Genomic DNA, 22,215 nt, shown 5'->3' with positions numbered 1-22,215 from the left:
GAAATGTTTCTGCCTGGACGTGTGAAGTTTAGCAGAAGTGACATGTAAAACTCTGATTCCTCTTCCATCTCAGGACAAAACACAGGAGGCTTCTGGGAGCTCTCCTCTCCTCGTTGGAGTGTCGTGACTCCCCAAACATCCTCCTCCATCTCCTCCTCCTCCTCCTCCTCCTCCTCTGCTGTCCTGGCACCTGCTCACCACCAGCGCCCCCTGCAGGCAGTCTTCCTGTAGTGCACCAGCCCAGAGTTCCTCGTCATCGTCATCATCGTTGTTTCCTGTTCAAACGGAGAATGCTGGAAATTCTGGCTCTCGTATCGTCAGGAGAAACATTTCAGTTGAGTGATGTTGTTTGTGAGTGTGTGATGAATGTTTGTGTTGTTGGGTTTCTGCTGGATGATGATGGTTTATGGGTGTGAATGATTGTAATTGTTTTAGGTGTAGGTGTTGTGAGACCTTTAGTTGAGGCCGACAACTGAAGTGTTTTTCTCATTTATATGAGACCAGTCTGAGTTCGGCTGAAGTTGACTTCTGATTAAGCCTTTTATCAGTTTTCACAAAATACAAACACCAGGTTTAAAACAGTGTTGGGACTCTCGGGGGTAATTTAGCTCAGGTGTGTTAAGTCTGGCTGCAGCATTTTTTGATGTAGACCTGGTCTAATGTGGTCTAGGCAGCAAAACATTTTTCAGAAACTGGCTTTTTATAAGATATCTAGTCCCTGTTTGACACTGACGGTTTAAAAACAAATTCTCCCTTAAGTTTGCCATCGACTTGCGAACCAGCGGCTGCTGATCAGACTCCAACTTCAGCCTTGTTCTTCAGCAGGGATTCAAGAAACAGAAATAAAAATCCACTTGATGCCAGCAGGACAAAGGAGGCTTTGAAAAAGCCAAAACCAAACTGCAAAGTGCTTCCTCTCAGCTTCTGTTGAAGCTTGTGTTTGTAGTTAGTGTGTAGCGTAGTTGCATGTGGTTTGAGCAGCTTGTGGAAACAAAGCCATACTCTGACAGTACAGTAGATATGTTTTTGTTTTGTCCTAATTGTATGAATAATGTCATAAAAATGGCCAACTACTGATAAAAGGAAAAACAGCGTAGATATAGCTGGTAGATGGTGTTCTCTTGCATTTACTGTCAAATAAACACCAACATAGGATTTTTCTCTCACTGTCCACAAACTCCACAGTGTTACTGTTAGATATGGAGTCAGTTCTCTGAGGATATTCTCTTTAAAAAAGGGTCCAACCCAGTTCTTCCTGCTGAAACACGGACCTGCAGTGTTGGAAAAGCCTTCTGATGAAGCTGCTGTGCTGTGCAGCATCTTAGTAAACCAGTGTTAATGAAAACAAGCACATGTTACAGACTGCAGTCATCAGGCTGCTCAGCAGTTTGTGTGATGCCTTCAGTGACCTGTCAGACAATCTGTCATGGAAAGAAATGAATTTTTAGTGCACGGTCCAAAAGATGACATTTCATTTTTGTGACTAAAAAATGGACCAGGCTTTTATCTTTTTAAAAAAAATCTTTTTTTTATCCTTTAGGTGTTTTTCTTTCTTTTTTGTGCTAAATTTGTGAATCTTTTTATGGTTGAATTTCCCTCAAGATGACAATCACTTCTGGAAAAATTGAGATATTTTCTCTAAAACGTCTGCAGGACGCTGACATTCACTGTGCAAACAAACTTTTCTGCAGTTAGCTGTAATATCACACTGGCTTCTAAAACTTTTATCCCCCTTTTTTAAGTTTTAGTACATTTTTCTGTACATTAATAGACCTGTTTCTTTTTGTGCATGAACTGTGGCTTCACTGCCCTCTACTACTTTTACTGAAATATGCAATTTTTGGGTTCCTGTGCAATATTACCTTTGTGGTTGCTTTTTGTTGATGTATTAGGCCTGGGTATTAAAGTGCCATCATCAGTGTCATCTGTTTTAGGATTTAAATAATTTTACTGAAGCAGTTTTCTGGCCCTCTCATTTCTGGCTTAATATGAATCAGAGCTTTATATACAACATGAAAAAGCAAAGTCACAGCAGAAAAAAACACTGTAATGATTTGTTTGTTAAGCAATAAGATGAACCAAAGTGAGCAACTTGTATGTTGTCAAATCAGGTGTAAAATCATAAAGTTAAAATAATCTTTTGTGTAATTCCCCACAGGTCAAAGGTCAAACTCCGTGTCTTTCTTAGTGTCTTTGTGGTCTTAGGAACCACAGTTCATGTATGTAAATATTAAAGGGAGTGTGTACATCAGTGCTGTGAGAGAAGAGATGGTCTTTGGTTAAAGACTGGCTGTATTTTTATGCATGTTCTCTTTAATAAAAATGATTTGGGTTAAAAAGAAAGAAAAGAACCTTTTCAATAAAAGGGGACAAAACATCCTCTGTCTTTGTTGTCTTTTTTTGATCAACTGTAACACTTTTTACATCACCGTCTGCAAAGAAGGATGAATTATTATTTTTTATAATCGTGTTTTCTTACTGGGGGAACAAAACAAGACAAGACAACACACATGTATTTATACAGCACAGTTTTTAAAAGTAAACGTCACAGTGAAGAAATCATTTATGGTCTCATCTATCTCAATTAATTATCATCACAATAACTTGAGGGTGTTACAGATGATCCTTAATTAGAAAAAAAAAATCACACTGATAATTGTAATAAACACAGAAATGACTAAAACACACACACTGTGCACATGGAGTGAAAACACGTGTTCAGAGTGTTTGTATTGTTTGTCAGCAGGTGGCAGCAGACTCCAACAAAACTAATAATAATCTCACACACACACACACACACACACACACACACACACACACACACACACACACAAACTGAAGGCATTGAAAATAAATCTAAATGACTCACATTAAAATGTACTTTATCTATTTTCTAAGTTTAACATAGTTAGAAAGTGTGTGTGGAATTTTACATGAAGAGTCAAACAATCAAAAAGCTGTGTCAGTGGGTGAAGCTCAGATCAGAGACAGGAAGAAGATTAGTGGGATTTCAAAATAAAACGCATAACTGCTGTAAATTCAGCTGCTGGGAAATGTTGACAAAATTATTATTATTATTATGTCAACCACAGCTTTTAGTTACTTCATCCATATCTTATGGCATTATTAATATTTAAATTAGATTTAGATTAGATTAGATACAATTAATCCTTGTAAAGATTTCCCAAAGTACAGTATGTATAATCCTCTTTTCCCAAACAAAAAGTGATATTAATCAGTTGATTGCTAATACTCGTTGAATACCCTTCTGTCTATATTAGGCTGCTTATTTAAATACAAGATTCAAAGATTATTATTATTATTATTTCTGGCTCTCTTAAATTATTTATAAACATATATTCAGTGTTTAACATCTACTTTTGTCCACGTAGTGTAAAATGTTTTTGGTTCGTTTCTGAACCTTTTATTTTGAAGAAGCCGTGCTTTTATTTTGGTAAAGCTCGACCGGACGTCGCCTTCCTCGCTCTCGTTACCTTGACGCCGCAGTGACCGAGTCAGAGTCAGGAAACAAGCTGATCCGTGCCGTGCCGCGGCTGCAGTTCAACGCGGAGCTCGACCCGGTGTCCGCACACAGAGCTCAGCTTTTTTTCATCTGAGGATGGAGGAACACATGAAGAGGACATCCACAGCCTGAAACAAAAACCAGCGACACGGATAAAACGCCCAGAATTCAGGCGGGAATCATCTGGAACCGTCCGTTAGGAGTGAAGGTAGACCTGTCATGGGTGTCACGGTGCTCCCGGGCAGGTAGCCCGGCTAGCCGCTCAGCTAGTCACGCAGCAGGAAGCTAACTTAGGTAGCTAGCAGCTGCTGCACCTCACTCACCAGCTAACCAACTAACTAACAAGTAGTTTTAGAGACGGCACCGAGAAAACGGCTCGGCATGGACCATCCTCACCCTGCAGATGATAAACTGTCCCAGTGAGCGAGCATAAACCGCCCTTTTTATTGTCTTCAAGGAGAAACTAGTGGCTGCTGGGTGCTGCAGGGCTGATTGACAGCTTGTCACAACGGCTTTCCCAGATGTGGAGCCGGAGTGAGGAGTGCAGCTAGGCTCTGAGTTAGCTAGCCCACAGCCGCAGCACTGGCTGCCGACAAGGAATGGCTGGCTGGAACAAACTCCTGAGCGGACACTCAACTAAAAAAAAAAGCTGCATCGACCGAGCGATGAATTTCATTCTGGCAGCGAGGTGTCACTGAGGTCGACACTGACACGTTGAGCCAGCCAGCTAACTGAAGTTACCGAGAGGATCCAGCCGCAGCACAGCGGGCTCTCAGCTGGGCCGAACCCGCACTCAGGGAGGGTTCGCTCTGTTTCACCGCTCGGTGAGAGATGAAGAGGTCGGAGAATAAAAACAAGAGGAAACTCTGTAACATGGAGCAGCAGGAGAGCGGGGGAGAGGAGAAGGATGCGGTGAGTAGAAAAGTCTCAGACACTGTGTCATTGTTTTATAAAATAAGGTCTGAACTGAGGACTGGGTAAGTTTGTGTCCCTGATGAGCCGCGATAAGCCTGTCAGCCCACGCACAGGGCAGAAGTCATCGATGTACCTGCACAATCTGATTGAAAATGTTATGAATTCATGTTGATTTGAGCTTTACTCAGTGCTCACCTGCTTAAAGAACCGTGCCGGTGTTTTTACATGTTACGGTTATTTATTTATAACAAGTCGTGTGCCCTACAGAGCTGCAGCACAGACCAGTTCCCAGGGCATGAGGATCAGTTACACCACAACATTTTAATTTCCAGCTGATACCAAGTCATATCAGGAATGAGATCTCTTACAGACAGACAGTCATTAACAAGATCTGAATATATTTTACATTTTCTCAATTAATAATCTTAGTTTTTTCTCAAAAACATAAAAAGTGAAAAATGCCAAGCTGAAAATGATTAGATCCTCACATTAAAGCCACTGGAAATAGAAAATGTTTGGCATTTTTGCCAGGAAATGACTAAAAACAATTATCCTGTTATCAAAATGCAAGCTGATTAATTGACTAATCACTTAATAGACGGATTGCAGCTCCAGCCCACAGCATTATTGAATGCTTCCATTAACTTCCAGGCTGCTTATGTGCAGAATAAAAAGAACTTGACGTGTTTGGGTCTCACGGGGAGTCTCCCTCCACCTTCCCTTGTTCCTGCGGCTCAACATGTTTTTCTCATCATGCACAAATTTGCAGCATTAACACTCTAAGTGACAGGCTGAAAATACCACAGCCCGCATTAAAAGTTGACCACATTAAGCTGAATTTCTGCTCAGTCATTCTGGATGCTGAGTGCTGGGTAATGTGGCCAGGTGACAGTGTGTGTGTGTGTGTGTGTGTGTGTGTGTGGATCTGTTGAGTTGCAAGGTGAAGCTACTGTAAAGTGGGGCACTGAAGGACTGGAGGTCTAAAGTGCCCAGCTGGTTTAGACTTTGCTGCAGGCGTGGGTGTTGTGTTTGTGCCATTTTAATAGTAAATAGAGGAGAGAGTCTGCATTGGTATCAACCTGCTGGTTCAACACAAGGTTGGAGGAGCTCATCGCCTCATTTTATAATGTGTGGCATTGCAGAGAATCCATTTGAACTTGGCTTTACCTCAACTGATTGTTAATAAGTAGATTTATTGTGATACTTCAGCACAGTTAACATAGAAAAGACCATACAGACACATTTGAACGTCTATGAAGAGGAAACTACAGGAATATGAGAATCATAAGCAGGTATTTACAGCACTGCACCACTGGACACGAGCTTTGTTGTTAGGATTAAAAAAAAACCAACATGCAAATATTCAACAAACCAACCATGAATCATAATTTTGCTTAAACACATCTGCATTGCTCCGGTTCCTGTATTCTCTGCACGTTATCAGCTGTGACCTTTTTGAGTTTTTGCAAATAAAATAGTTGGATATCTCACAAGATTTTAATAACATTTGGTTTGAAGGTGGATCAGGGAGCAGGGAATTAGTGTTTGGTGTCTGTTGCAGATGATTTCTTATCATTTTCAAGTATTAAAATAACAAACATTGTCAGCGCCGGTAACTCTGAAACTTGGAGAGACTTGAAACTTGCTTGTCATGGGCCCGTCCATCACGTCTGCTTTGTATTTATTCAGAGCAGATTTTTATAATTATTCTGTTTATTTTTAATGCTGTAGTGCAGTGAATGAAAACCAGTAGAATCCTAAACACTGCAGCAGATGACCAGTGTTTATTTGTCCAACATTGTGATTTACAGAAACACTTTTCTTACTTAGATTTTATTAGTCTCAGTTTGCAATAAACATGGAGCTTTTTCTTTAATAATAAGAGCTGTCTCCAAAGATGAAGTCACTGCTGTAGCTCATAATTTCACATTTCTGCATGAAGTCATGTTCCCTGGTCTGTGGGAGTTTGATATGACAGATGCTGTTATACTGTATTGCCGCACCACCCTGCCATTTGGGATGTTATGTGCATAATAAGGTTAAATGTGTCCAGTTAATAAGATTTCCCCTCAGTCGTCATGTTTAATAACCTCTACAGTTATTTTAGCATCAGCACTTTATCCTGAAGTCAACTAAAGAGGTGAAATTAATTTTTTTCCAGCCAGGTTTGAGTCATGGGAGGGAGGTGCTGAGAGAGGGAGTGAACTTTACGGTATCATGGGAAGTCAGACAGATGTTTTTGTGCTGCTGCTGCTGCTTTATGTGTTTGTGTGTGAAACAGTGTAAAATGGAGGAGCAGACAGGGCGTTTTCATCCAGCCTGACTTATCTACCTATTGCTTAGACTTTGCAGCGCTGAGCAATGAATCATGACCCTGTTATGGCTCAGTAATACTTCCAGGGGCCGTCTGCTGGGATTTTGTTGTAAATTTGTCCGACAGAGTTTCCTGTGTATCGTGTAACAGTGGGATTAAGGCCACAGCTAGCAATTACTTTCATTATCGGTTAATCTTTTGATACTGCTTTGTCCAAGAAGACGTCCTCAGATGTCTTGTTTTGTCCAGCCCAGGATGAGAAACAGAGAAAAGCAGCAAATCCTCCATTTTCTTCCAGTTATCGGAGGCCAGGTCGCAGTGGCAGCATCGCACCATCCCGTCTGACTCGTCTAACGCATGTAGCACACACAGTTCTTCCTGCTGGACCCACAGGTGTTGTGTAGAGATACAAACAGCAGCTGTGAGCAGAGTCCGTCTTCTGGGACCTCGACCGCCAGCGTCACCGTGAACATCAGTTACAACATCGGGAAAGGAATGATGTCACGTCCTAACGTGAATGTGACTAATTGAGAGAGCGTGTGTGTGTTAATATGTTGCTAAGGACAGAGCACAAACACACACACAAACATCCTGTGCAGTCAAAGAACCAGTCAGCTGTTTGTGTCCAGGAATCCTTTGTTTCTGACAGTCGCAGAGACGTTGCATGGAGCCTGTTTACAGTCCGCTAATTGAAACAAGCAGGACAGGAGAGGGAGGCATCATTTGTCACAGTGATTAAAATCAGATTTAAATCTGATTCCCATATACTCTGGGAAGTATGACACTTTCTCAGCCAAACTTCTCATTTATGCTCTTGATGTCTTTGTTGTGTTTAGGGATGTAGTCCTGGTTGGCTGATTGGTCGATAATTGCCAGTGTTATTTTCATAGGCAGAAGGAATAATCTATTATTTTTAGTGGTGGGGGTGGCAGACCCTAATGGAGACTGCTTGGCCTGACGTTCACTGAACATTTACTCGGAGTCGGCTCCAAACTAACACCTGGAAAATCAAAATAAGACTGAACTCACCTTTAGAAACATCTTAATGTCTCCTGAGGAAAACTCTTCCTCTCCACCTGAAAGTTGCAGTCGCTTGTTAAAAACGTCTCATTTTCCCTCCGTAGGGGTTCTTCACAGTTTCCTGCCAGCTGATTGGCTGACAGAGCCGTTCCCCCTGTCCTCCTGGGACGGTTTCAGACTTGTATTTCTCTGTGGTCCTGACCCATCCCTGTTTTACAGGTCACATGTGTTCTCTGACATGGTTAAATGGGAGCAGTAAAAGCAGTGAGGTCCTCTACACACAATAAACACTATCAGACGATGGCTGGCATTTATTGCAGCTGTGTGAACAGAAAGCCTGCTCCTTATTCCTTATTGTTTACCTCAGTGCTGAACGTTTGCTGTGTTGTATTCACTTCATTAAAACGGCAGATCCTGCCCAGCTTTCTTCTGAACTTCAGCGAATAATAATACATTTTTATTTTGCATTTTTCCCTTCTTTCTTCCATGAAAGAGGAAGTTTCTTTGAGGTTAGGTTTGGCTGTTTAACTTTTTGAATTTGTGATTGGAGCAGACAGCTGATAATGCACAGTCAGATCCATAGGCCTTTCAGCATAGAGCAGATGTTGCCTGATTTAAGTGATAATTTGGTTCTGTTTATACAGTATTTTATTAAATATCTAAATGTTTATTCCCAGGATTGTTAGTCAGTTATTGGAAAAGGAATAATTTGGGGACTAGCACTGTTACTGAAATATTTTAAAGTTATGCTGGGCCTCAGTTGAGGCATAAACCTCCTGAATTTAGCTTCTGATCTAAGACCTGTAGACACCTGGAGTATCTTTTAAGCATTTTAAAATATTGTGTCATATGTTTTATGTTATTACCACCTGCAAATCAGCCTGCCACCCTTCCCTCCTCTCCTCCTGATCTTTATATCCTACTTGTAATCAAACCCTGAACTGATGTAATACTGCCTCAAAATGTTGCCTGTGTTTCATGGCTTTTGCTGTTCCTTTGCTGGTGCACTGCAAAGCTTTTTATTAACAAGGACATACAGTGTCATTGGTACCTGGCCCCAATATCATCCAGCTGCAGAGCTGCACTCACAGTCTACCATTGCTTTAGGTGTTATATATTTTATATAAATTACAAAATAAAACAGTGGACAGACTATGCTGATTGATCTGTGAATATTTGAAGTATAATCTTGGGTGTTACTGAAAGTTTACCTTTGTTGTTTGTGAGTGTTATATTTTGCAAAAATGAGACAAAGCAAGAAGTTTTTGTTGCCTGAAGGTGCTGACACTGACATTTCAGTGCCGTTCCTTTTTTACAGGTGCCACAGGTTGGCAGGTGTAGGCGTAGTCTGAAGTGGAATGCATGAATTTGTAAGTGTGCTACAAGCCCATGAGGTAGTTCACCTTAAATTAATAAATAATAAAGAAACATCCAGTTAATTCTTCCTTGAGCCAAGTTTGTCGATAAACTGTGATAGGAGGATAATCTGTTACATCGCAGCACATTGGAGAGATGTTGTTCCCATTCAAAGCCCCCCTGGCAGGATCAGGCTAATTAGGGCAGACTGGAAGTAGACTGAAATCTGCAGTGGATTAACAATGTACTGTACAGTACAGTGTCAATAGGGGTGGGAGAGAAGAGGGAGGGCTGTTGTGCTAAACACTCAGAGGATTTTCACTATAAGCCAGAGGCTGCACGGTGTTGTTACACTGTTGGAACCGAGTTCAGATCCTGAGCAGTCCCACGGTGCAGTTGTGGGGATGATGGGTGGTTTTGGATTGGTAAGACTGTAATTATGTGGAAATGTATGAGGTGTTTAGAGTCATGGCTTACTGTGAGTAAAATGTGTTTTTTGTTTTCTGCTTCTCAAATATCTGAATTCTGTGTTATGTCTGTGTTTGGCCAAAACATCTAATGGTGCGCCGTCACCTTGTGCACTGTAAAATTGTGATGAGTATTTTTACATTGGTTCTTTCTGGCCTTTCATACATTAAAACTTTTAGTAAAAACAGCCAAAGAATCGCCTTGAAAACAAGGTACATTTGGGCATATTATCAGATTTTAAGGCGATGTTGTTAGAAAACAATTCACAGTTTACTCATCTGACAGGTACAGAGCAACATTAGCATTCATTTGGAGTCGTGTTTTGCCACCTGATGAGTCAGTACAGGTGCAAATTCTCTCTCCTTTAGCTCTGGTTTTCTCTTCATCATCTCCTGAGGGAACTCTATGGCTCTTCTCTGTAGCTGCTAAATGTTTTGTCTGCCTGCCATTTGTTACTGAGCAGATAGTGCACAGTGGCTTTTTTAGAGCTTTCTCTCTGCAAACAGCTGCCTGCTGTGGCCAAAAACACTTTGAGAGCAGCGAGAGTGAACCAAAACAAAAAAGTTGTGGGCTGGAAAAACCAGAACGCTTGACTGAGAGAGGCTGTGAAGCTCTGTGCACCTGAGGGGAAACTAACTCTCAGTCATGTGATCCGCTGTTGATATAAAAATATCGATCACGAAAGGTTTAAGTAAAAAGATTTGACCTTTTCAGGGACAGTGTGACGAGGAGCGAATCATCGATGTTTGAGCTCAGTTACATGAGTGTGACGAACAAAAGGAGGAAAACAGCTGAGTAGATGAAAAGAGATCAGACAGAAACTGAAATCTTTTGCTTTTTGCAGTGGATGTTCCTGTTAGAGAAACCCAAGATGGCTTCACGGTCGACAGAATGAAAAGCTACAGTGAGACTTGAGCAGTGTTGCAGTGCAGGACTGTAACACTCACACTGACAGAGCAGATGGCTCGGACAGCCCTCCAACTGGCCTGAACAGTGTTATCTAAACATTTCATATTTTCTACATCAGCTCTCACGTTTATTTGGCTCTGCAGTTTATGTGATCTCCTGCATTCGTTGGATTCCAGCTGAAGCTCAGAGCGGTTTTAGATAACAGCAGATTTAGCTCTGGTTGTTCCACTGTACAAATCACATCCTCTATGATCATGATGAGATGTCATGCTTGCTGTCAATTAGTCACAGACTGTGTGACACTTTGTGTGTGTTTATCTTCTCCAAGCAATTATAATTCAGGACGGACAGGTTGTACGTATGATTAACGTTGCCGTCTCTTGACACGCGGGAAGTGAAACGTCAGTTTTGTTTGAAATAATTCATTTTAATCCTGGAATAGGATTACATTTATTCACAGTGCAGTGTTTGCCTGCTGATCAAGTTGCTTTTGAATATCATTAGAATAATAATAATTTGAATTTTTTACCATCTTTATCACCAAACCACTGCACAACAATCATTCTTAACTGTTTAAGGAAGAAGTCAAATAGTAGCTACAACCAAAATATCACAAAATATGACATGAGAATAACCCTGATAAACGTGTTTCAGGTTACTACTTTCAACGAATCCGCGTAATAAGATTCATACCAAAAATGTACGTGAAATTTTGCTGCATGTGGGCAGAAAAAATAACAATGAATTGAAATGAAACTGTATGAGAACAGGGAACAAAATGTAAAACCGCTTGGTGGTCTGGGAGTGAGAACTATTTTATTATCCAGTTCATAAATTTAATCTCAGCCTTTACAGTTTATAGCCCTGTAAACTGTCTCCCCATCCTCCTCTTCACCTCGGTTTCTTTGTCTTTTCTGAATAAATTAGCAAAACGAGTCTACCTATTGTTCAGAGTATTACCCCTCCATGTTCTCTCAATATATCTAAAGGTGCTTTTTTTGTTTTCAGGACAGAAAATGTATGTATATGTCAGTGCAAACAGTTGCAGTGTATGAGATCTTGATGCTGCATGGTTTTGGGTCTGCGCACCTCAGTACTTTTTGAGTCTTGACTGAAAGAGTCTGGAGAACCAGAAACTGTCACTGAGCTGGCGTCTTATATTTGATCACATCATCTTGCTCATTCCTCCCATGTATATCATTCTGGGACAAGTACCCAGCCTTACCAGGCTTTGTTTCCTGATCTTAAAGTCTGTTTCCAGCTGAACTCATTTCAAACAGTAGCCTCGGCTCTTTGCTCTCGCTTGTTCATTAAATACCTCTTAGGTTAACCAATAAACCCGCTCCCCGCCCCTGCAGTGATACGGGAGAGCGATTTCCTTCCCATTCTTGAACCAGCTATGGGTGATCAGCGTGCAGCTGAGGAGCCGTCGTGCCAGAACGACCTCTGGGACTCCCGGCTGATTGTCGTCCCAGCGCTGCACAGGCCAATGGGCTGATTGATGGAGCCCAAAGGGCTAATGGGTGCCATTTTAGGGTGCCTAGAACAGTGGTAATGGGCAGGCACAGATGCAGGAGGGTGAATGATATTAATTATAAAACTCTCATTAAGCAGGATAATAACATAAATGGGTCCTATACATCAGTGCATGAAACTGGCACTTATTACTAAGCAGCCTACTGTTATCTTGTGGCAATCTGACACATGAAACCTCACACATGAAGACAAAGGATTAAACCATGTTCCTGAGTGAACAACAAATCTTTTTGTGGTTTTCAGTTCACCTTTCTCTTTTCGTTTGAAGAAAGCTTGAGAGGTGAGGTAAGGTGAGATGAGGAGTTGTCCCCAAATCTTCATGTCCCCTGTTTTCTTTTTTCAAACCCTCGCTGCGGTTTCTTATCGGCAGCTTTTCCTCACGAAGCTTCAATTTAAGCTCTGGTCTGAATCCTGAATCCTGAATGAGCGAGATTCAGAGTCTGGTTTTTAGCTTCCAACACAACATCCTTAATGAACAAAATCCATCACTCTGCCCCTGCTTAGTGCCACATTATGCCTCCCTGTTTCAACCCTCCCTTCCCCCAGTCATTGTATCTGAGTGATGTGCTGGTTTCACACTGAGCTGGATGCCACATTACTCTGTTGTTCACTAAGAGAACCTTTACTAGATGTTCCTCGCCCTCCCCCCTCTCTATTGTCTTTCTTCCCCTCCTCTCCTCTACCTTCCTCCCTCTCCTCCTCCACCACCTTCTTTCTTTCACCCCTGTATTTTATTTCCTCTCCTCTCTTCTCCCAAATACCCCATAATTGAGATTTAATTCTAGTAAACACCCAATCAAGTTAATGAGCGGTGGAGCACACCTGTGCTATACTGTGCTGAGTTATTATTATTATTATTAACAAATCGCTGTGTGCTGCCGTCATGAACACAACGCTCTGTTTTCAAAGTATTTCCACACTGAATCAAATTATGTGCGAGATGTTTGTACAAAGCCGTGCAGGTAGTTAAATCTGTGTGTCTGCTGCTCACTGAAGACATAATTGTGTGTGTTGGAAAATTACTTTTGAAGTTGTTTTGTTCTTCCTGAAATTAAAAACCCACATATACAAGGTGTACTCACCCTGCAAAAAAATAACACACACTGCTAGTTGGTGAAACCCACTGCATGAAAACCAAAATATATTCCCGGTAGTGGAAGAAGAGAATGGAAATAGAACATGGAGATGTTTCTTCTTGGAATTGGTGATCTTTGTACTCATGTATGCAAAAATATAGGTACAGACAGTTTTAGATAGAAACAGGATTCTAAAAGAAAAATGGAAGTAATAGCAGCGTGGCAGTGACAGAACGAAAGAAAACAGAACATTCATGTCTTCATGGAAATATAAGTTTCCCTCGATTGAACATGTGAACATGACAAAACACACGGTTGGGCGATGTGTATATTTATACTGAGAAATGATTTGTCAGCCACTGATCTGTGGGTTCAGAGTTAATGTTGAACCCTGGTGTGAGTCTGACCAGAAGTTTAGCATTCGAGGCTGCCGTTGGGTTTGTTGTGCCCCCTGAGGCTTGTTTGTTTGTGTGTTAGTGTGTGTGCAGGGTCAGGACAGATGGAGGGGAGGGGGAAGACGACTTCTGCTGCACGTCACTGTGGAAATGGACTGCATGCCTGAAACTAACACTAATTTCCAGAGCTGGTCTCAGGGCAGTTTTGCAGTTTTCCCTGCTGATGATTAAGGAAGGAAAAGGAAGATGAAAATCAGACCCCCTGATCAGAAAACAAGGTCATCATCACCAGGCTGCGGGAGGTGTTGTGACTACAGCACAGATGGTGGCTCAATCATGTTGTTAAATTTAGCTGCTACAAATGATATAAAGAGCACAACTAGAGAGCAGCAGGTTTAAACTGTCCTACCTCTAGTAAACTTACCTGATGTTGAATCATAATTAATGCTTAAAAACAACAGTAAATAAATCCAGGAAGGGTTAAAGCAAGGTAGGGCTGAACAGTTGATTGAAATATTATGGTTGGCCAACAAATCACATTCTCCACATTCTCCAGATGTAAACACGCTTGTTTGGTACAGACATCAAAACCAAACTTAAAAATTCTCACGAAAATCTTGTCAAAATATTCACTCAGCCGCCAGGTGCCTGTAAATCAACTGCAACTGGACTTGGCTGTAAATTCTTGAAATGGTCCCTTCATGTGTCTGAGTCCAGTTGCCCTTGATTCAACCCTTCTTGGGTAACCATGACCTGGATGACTGAGAGTCTTCACAGACATGGACCGTAAATAAAAAGCATTTAGGCATGCAAGAAGGTTTCAGGTTGCTTTCAAAACTAACAGCGTGATACTAAAGATACTGATTGTTGTTCGGTTGTGTGTGTGTGTGTGGAAAGAGTCATGTAGATTTTGATATATCCGTTTTCTGACTATGGAGGGAGCTCAGAATGAATTAAATGTAAACACTGATGTATAAAATGGATCGGGTCCTTGAGAATCTCTTTAAATAGAGTCTGTGCGGAGCTTTGCCTCTGACCCTGCACAAGGTAAGTTTAGATGGAGGGTGGATGTTTTTCCCAAAATATTGGACATTGTAGTAGAGTCAGAATAATCCAGTGGGGTGTGCAGTGATGCTCATGGAAAGAGAAAATACTGTGAATAAATCATCTTTAGGAAATAGGCCAACAGAGTTTGAAAACAGGATTCCTCTTTGACTTAACACATGTGACTGATTTAATCCATCAAAGAGCCATTTTAGTTGCACTCAGCTGAAAAAAAAAAACAACATAAAAAAAGCTTAAGTGTTCTGTAAAGATCCCTAACTGCAAGGAAGAGCTTAAATGCAGAGAGAAACACATTTCTGAAATCCACCGTCAGCCACTTTCACTACTTCTCTCAGTCAGTGAAATGAGGTCGACCAATCAGCAGCCGGCAGTCCAAACCGCTCGGTGTTTGGCAGGTGTTTGTCGCTTGCCTGACTTCCTTCGCTGAGTGCTTTTAAGCGCTGGTCTGAGGCCAGAATCTCCTCGTCGTGACACTGAGAAGAGAAGGAGGTCGAGGGCGTGTGATCACGGAGGAGGCGTCTGTGTAACTCTGCTCCCGTTTCATGTCACAGTGATCTCACTGTTTATACACAAGAACTGTGTCAATACACCTCTCATTGAGTTGCTTGAATTGTGTGTTTGAGTGGGTGGGACTGTGTTTTACAGCATGTTGATGTCATGTAAGTCAAACAACACGTGTGCGCGGCCTTGTGTGTGTGTATGGTGATTGTGGAAGTCATCGCGGCCGTCCCTCCCTGTCCTGATTGGGGGTTATTAACCTTTGGGCTGTGGCCAGCAAAGGAGCTTCCAACAAAACATCCTGGTTCCTCCAGCGCAGCAGCTAACTATAGGAGCACAAACACAACAGTCCGAGTCTGAGACAATCACACAACACGGACACTTATCCACCTAAATCCATGAAGAACAAACAAATACATCAACTTTACCACACAAGTGTCACAGTCTGATCTGCTGCCTGCACCTGCAGGTGTCATCTGATCAGTAATGCCTCGTGAATCATCCTGGCTTGTTTGAGACAGATCGATCAGAAGGGAACCAACACCCTGAAGTCCCTGAGACTCTTGGGAACAAAAAGTTCTTGCTTTTATGGTTTCACCAGCTCCTGTGAACTCACTCAGAGGCACAGCTGAAGTGTTTAGTAGCAGAGCAGGTATGATGCATGAGGTTCCTGCAAGAAGGAAGAAAACAAAAACTTGACATCACCCAGTTTTCCTTTAAAACTTATTCAACCTCATTTTTCACACTCACCTCTGTGCTTCTGCAAACACACCCCAGCCTTGTGATTTTTTTTTTTCCACCAGAGGCAATCTGCGCCTGCAGATGTGACCGAGCTGAAATGTGTGTGATTACGACACGCACTCACACACCCACACAGCAGGAACACACCCGGGATTAAAGCATTCAAGTTCAGATATCAGTTTAATCCGCAGGGAATTAAACAGCCGAGCAGTGAAGAGCAGGCCAGTGAGTTACAATACCGAGCGCTCTGAGAGATTTGATGCGGCTCAAACCTGCTACATGCTAAGACCTGTTACAGACATGTTACAGTGTAGATGGATGGCAGGTGTAGCTGCAGAAATGACTCATGTAAACCAATAAAGGCTCACACACACAGCACAGTTAAAATGGCAAGGTATTTTAGAGATGTGTGTGTAGGCTACACTAAGCCTGCTAAGTAAAAAAATGTGTGGAAATCACGTGTATCCACAGAAAATTCTGCATCCCAGCCAACACGTTCTCAGTGGGATAAGCAGTTCAGTTCCTCTGCTTAATCTCAGCAGGTTAAACGTTCGCTCTGCCTCCTCCTGCCTCTGTTAGCAGCAGATAGAAAATGTGTGCTTTGACTGCAGCTCATAAAAGCTACCTGCTATCCAGGTGAACAGTTATTACTTCACTCCTGTACTGAGATGTCAGTCAAATCCCCAGCGACAACACCTGCATTGTCAGCTACGTTGGCCTTTGCCATGAGTGATCACGGAGAAGGTTAGAGGAGACAGAAAATTGGCTTCTTCACTTTACTGACAACACAACACAGCCCATGTACGTGTTTGAGCAGGTGTAGTTCTTTGGTTTTCCAGGTCCAAAAGACGTTTTTCAGATTCTTCCTCTCTGGAGACACCCCCAAGAATCTGACAAAGCCAGATGAAAACCCCCCCAAGAACTGAGAGTCTTAGCTGCTGCAAAATGCATTTACAAGCTGTGATACTCACTACAGGGGGTGTTACTAAGTACTGACCATGGTCCTGTTGTCCTCTCATACTGTGTATCATTATATAATGTGCAAATGCCAGTGATTTGCATTAAAGCTGGGAAGTATTATGGGGTGTGTGCTGATGTGCATCAGGACGCTGCCAGTACGTGGGCTTACATTAAAAACAATAGGGGCTGGTGTTTTGATGCACGTTGTGTGCAGCCAGTGTGTGTCGGCCTTTACATCTCCTCTTTGTGCTGCAGCGAGGCAGCCTGGTTGTAAACATTTATGAGTGCCAAGGCATCAAAAACTGGCAGCCCTGCACAGTGCATATTGTTTTATTGATTTACTGGAATGGTCTCATAAGAAAACGCGATCACATCAAAGAAGCTGCCAGCTGAGAAAGCATTAAGTTTAAAGAAGAAGCTGAGTAAATTCAGCTTTTGTACTGGATGAGAGAGTTCCCTGTGTCTGTTGCAGAGACTCAGTGACTGTGGTGACTTTCAGGATTAGTCAGAGCTGGTGCAGTGTGCCTGCCACACACATACACACAGCCACATGTGCATGAACTCACACGAAACAATGGGTTTATACACACACACACACTCATACACGTACACACCCGTAGGAGTGCAGTACACAGGTTTGGAGTTCGTCCCAGGACTCAGGTGGTGGTTTTGGCAGTGCTGCTGCTGCTCAGGTGGGATTATGCTGCAGACATGTAATGACATTACCTTCCTGTTTCTCTGAGTGAGTGTGTGTGTCTCTGTGTGTGTGTGCAGCTGTATTATATAGGAAAAATAATAAATCTAGGATGAGACTGTGTACCAGCAGATACTCACCAATAAAAGACTCAGTTTGGGATCAGGGAAACATGATCAGGACATCCTGTTTTGGAGGAAATGTCATGCAGCACGATGTTTATTGGACACTTTTGATCATGTTCAGCAGTGGCCGTGAAGCAGTGTGTCATTCATGCAGTAAAAACTGTGTGGACGTCAGGCTCATAGGCGTTTGGCTTTGACACCACTGTACACACATCCTGTCTCTCTAGAACCCAGCAGGATTATTGTTTTCTCCAACTTGTGTGCAGAAATGATTAGTTTACTGAAGTTGACTGGTTGTTGTTGCTCTGCTACAGAAACTGAAAGAATTCCTTTATATTAACACTGTTTATCATCACATTCACTGTGTAGCCTAATTAAAATAGTCAGATCGTTGATAAACTAATCTAATGAACTGTTGGGGTTTATTGCAGTTTAGTATTGATTTTGGACACAGATCATTCATATACTTCTTATCTTGCCTATTAATCGTCAATGTTTTATCTTTATGTTGAAACAGCTTTTAATCTGAGCACAGGTTCATTCATTTGAGAGCAGAACTGGCTGATTTCTTTGCACAAGTTCAGGGTTTTTTTGCAGTGTTTCACCTACAGGAGAAAAAAGCTCGTCATGTCATATATTTGATGAGCTTTTTTTTAGATCGGTCATCTACTAACTAAACAGATTAGGAGACAGGATCCATCAGGATGTGGGTGGCTTACCACCTCGCCTAAACAATTTCCTGGGGGAAACCGTGGAATAATTTTTTCCTTCTGGCTTACTGGGCTCTGCATGTCTCACACTGTTTGACAGCAACCACAACAACCACCAAGCCTTTCTCCAGCCTTAAAATAATGGTTCTAGTTTCCCAACTTTAACCATACTGCTGCTGTCACGTGTATTTTGAAGAGATATCCAACTGAAAAACATTGGCAGAGAACGTAATGAAGCAGCATTAGATGTCTTCCAAAACATAATCACTGATGCTAAATAGCTTCATTATGAATGTCCCCTCAGAGACCATTACACTTTTTATTATACCTTAATTATAGCAGTCTTGGAATTTGTACCAAATCCCACATGCCAATAATGTGTGTGTGTGTGTGTGTGTGTGTGTCTGTCTACGTCTACCTTTGTGGATTTTGGTGTGTGTATGTTGCTCTACACACTTTGCTGACACTGTTGCAGTTTATGCTAATAACCTCCATGTTTGTGTTCTGGCTTAGCTCTCCATCATTTTGTTGGCTCGCCTCCTACCATCCTCCTCCTCCTCCTCCTCTTCACCATCCCTTCTTTCCTTCTCTCTTTTTCCATCTGTTTATCCTGAGTCACAGCAGAGTTGTTTGGGCTGGCTGATCACCTGCAGCCAAACTGTGTGTGTGTGTGTGTTGCAAAAAGCACTTTTTCACAGCTGGCACAGACTGAATTTAAACTCGTAGACCACTTTGTTTTTATGAAAAATGGATTTTGATTGCTGGTTTATCTGGATGTCCAATTTAATCAGGCATCCTGTATTTTAATTTAGTGAGGAACTCCGTTTACGTTAACTGTGTGCTGTTTATCTTTGCTTTGTCTGCAGGTGATTGAAACAGCCAGGCTATTAAAATTCAACTGCATAATTTATGAAGAGGTTAATGTTTTCATTCAGGAGGGTTTTCTATTGAATAACATTATCACATCCTCTCAAAGGATGGTTCTATTTTTTTCATTCTTGTCAGGAAATCCCACGAAAAGAATCTGTCTGTCTGTAAATGTTTTCTGATCCACTGGTTCCTATTGAATGCATAAATCACTCTCAGACACTAAACCAGCTGCTCACTCTGCAAACAGGTAATGTCAGCAGGACCAATTCAGTGTTTGTTTTAGTCTTTATTAACAACAAGAAAAATACTGAATGTCACCAGACTTAAAGTATTAAAAGTACATTATATTAAAAGACATCAATTGGACCAAAATGTAATGGGTGCAGCAATTTCCAGTAAAATAACATAAAGAAATAAAAAAGAAAACACAGGTGAAACGAAGTATAAACTAAAGCTAACTCAGGAATGTTATTATTATATATGCCTCATTAATGCAAGCTTTATTTTGCATGACATAAAAACCACCACTGCCTACTCTTCTTGACCCTTCTTGACATCTTTACAATGACCTGGGGGATGAGGGGGTGTGAGGGCCAGAGGGTCACATCACTTCAGGACCGACATGGAGACCTGTGAAAACACTCCATTAGTCCCTGTGCTCGCTGATGTTTGACAGACAGCCCGGGCCAAGAATGAAAACAGAGAGCGCTTGGTTAACCGCGCTCACCCAGCGGCCAAACCACACATTTATACTGGCAGTCAGTGCAGCGGGACCCCCATGGGAATAATGTAGCATGCTAGCTTTGTATTACGTAGCCTGAGAGAGGCTGACTGTGCTTTGGAAAAGTAATGGCTTGCCACGGCGAATTATGAAGATGGATTCCATTCCAGCAGCCGGTTGGGTACAGGAGTGGAGCTTTTATGAAAGCACTTGATTGTTGTTCCTCTGAGTAGCGTGAGAGGCCGGTGTCATTAGACCCGAAGCCAGACGTCTTGCATAAGTTTCTGAAGATGATGATTAAAACATGGGGAATGCTTCATTGATATCATCATACATGCGTCAGTTTTTCTTTGTCCTGTCTTTATCTGCTCAGACAGATCAGGTTCAGGTTCAGGTGCACCTCAACAGAGTTCAAATTCTGAATCATCAGACAGAGCTTGGTGCTGATTTTGGTTGGAGGTTTGAGGTCCAGTGCTCATGATTTGATGTAGCTACCAGAGAACAACCTCCCTCCTCCTCCTCCTCCCTCCCTCCCTCCCTCCCTCCTGTCTGACTTGCTGTTGAGTCCAGAGACTTTATGTTGCCAGATATAATGCTGTGTAATCCTCACAGTCCTGGCAAATGAAAACTTGAGTTAACGACCTGGAACTCAGCTCTGAATTCGCTGACCACTCTTGTCCAGGCTGCGGCACTCCCTGAGTACCTCTCTGTCATTTTTAAAGGCCCTGTCTCTCCCGCTTTAATGCCTCTGACCTGCTGTGCTGCCAAAGGTCCATGTTGTTTCTCTTCCCGAGGTTCACGTCTCACAGCACAGCAGGTCTCTGGAGGTTATTCTGTATTTCTGCATGAGATTAAAAAAAAAAACGGTTATTTTATTTGGATCAAATGATGTGTTTCACATCCAGCTTCTTCACTTTCACTCATCGAGCTGCCAACACATCACTGATGGAATACATGTAGACACACTGCAATATTATGACCAAGAAACTAGACAAAATTTACAAAGATATATACAGAATAAGAATTATAGTAAGGCAGGTTTATTTGTTTAATGTCTTACAAACACAGGCTATGTTTAAGAAAAGGAAATGAATTAACACAATGAAAAGGGAAATAAAATCAGTTTAAAAAAGACAAAATTAAAGCAAATTAAATACAACAAAAAAGGAGTTTAAGTGCAGTTACGCTGTTGTGATAATTAGTCCCAAATTTGATGAGCAAATTTATTTCAATTACTAAATTTTATGCCAGTTGTGCAGACATATTTTGTATATTTTATGGTAAAACACAAAAGTGACTGCTAATTGCATTTTATGTGTAAAAGAACGGTTCAGTTCAGTGGTAAAGTTTTATGCAGGAAGAAAAGAAAATCAAAATGTGATGATGTTTAAACAGAGAGAGTGATTCAAGAAGCAGCAACGAACCAAAACACTACACAAGGCTGTAATTTCAAAGCTGTGTAGCTTTGGTAGCACCAATATAAAAAATGTTACACAGGGACAATCAAACAGACATTTGCCTTTTCAAATGTATAAATAAACTATGAACTGTACTCAGCGTCTTCGCTGCTTCCTCCAAAATCCTCCTTTTATCTGCAGCAGAAAGCTTTAATGAGGACACAGCTCCGGGCCATAAAAGCACCCTCTGCCCCAGTTGTGTGTCTTTGAAATCCCGAGCAGACAAATTACATCATGAATAGGAAGTAGCGTGGAGTTTATGCTAAGCAGAGCGGAGCTGTGAAAATCCAATTTGCTGGTTCCTCAACCTCTAAACAAGGAGCTGCAGAGGAGGAGGGGAAGGTGTCTGAGTGCTGCACGTGGAGGTTTCTGAGTGTTTAGTGGCAGTGTTGTCTTTGTTTGTTAATTCCCTTGACAGACAACACACCTATCCCACACGAGAGTGATAAGATATGAAGCTAATACATATATTTCCTTTAATCTGGTTCCCTCAGTTAAAAGTTTAGGGCTGTATGTATGTGTTGCCTGTTTCTTTGGTTTCATGATGACTCCCTGTGGTTGTGCAGTAACTGGTCACAGTGTTGTTGACTCTCTCTCCAGGTAAACAGAGGAATTCTTTGCATGTTGCTGATTAAATCATTTAATTTTCAAGTTATTTGTATAAAGCAGTGAAGCCTCGGGCCTGTCATTGACAGTGACGTTCACAAGCAGCCAACACGAGAGGAGCCTCGGACCAGATTCTCTCAGCTGTCAGTCTAACGCACTCGGAGGCTAACAGTGTCAGTATGGTTCAGACAGAGAGCCCCTTTGGATTGGGGCATCTGAAGCTCTGTCTGAAGCTTTAAAGGTGCTTCATGTAGAT

The 22,215-nt window shown here is 41.8% G+C and overlaps 2 protein-coding genes across 2 annotated transcripts in view; both read left to right on the top strand.

The window, feature by feature from the left end:
- pde4dip (phosphodiesterase 4D interacting protein) overlaps window positions 1-2,377 on the top strand; it is a 71,922-nt gene extending 69,545 nt beyond the window's left edge. Inside the window, 1 exon segment of the mRNA XM_018676749.2 lies at window positions 74-2,377. Within this exon segment, the coding sequence (XP_018532265.1) occupies window positions 74-231 (158 nt within the window). The 3' untranslated portion in view covers window positions 232-2,377.
- Window positions 2,378-3,481: 1,104 nt separating this feature from the next.
- mast2 (microtubule associated serine/threonine kinase 2) overlaps window positions 3,482-22,215 on the top strand; it is a 142,188-nt gene continuing 123,454 nt past the window's right edge. The window contains 1 exon segment of the mRNA XM_051077267.1: window positions 3,482-4,435. Within this exon segment, the coding sequence (XP_050933224.1) occupies window positions 4,355-4,435 (81 nt within the window). The 5' untranslated portion in view covers window positions 3,482-4,354.

Source organism: Lates calcarifer, linkage group LG17, assembly GCF_001640805.2.
Source record: "Lates calcarifer isolate ASB-BC8 linkage group LG17, TLL_Latcal_v3, whole genome shotgun sequence".
Lineage (NCBI taxonomy): Eukaryota > Metazoa > Chordata > Actinopteri > Centropomidae > Lates > Lates calcarifer.
This window is presented reverse-complemented; position numbering and strand designations above follow the sequence as displayed.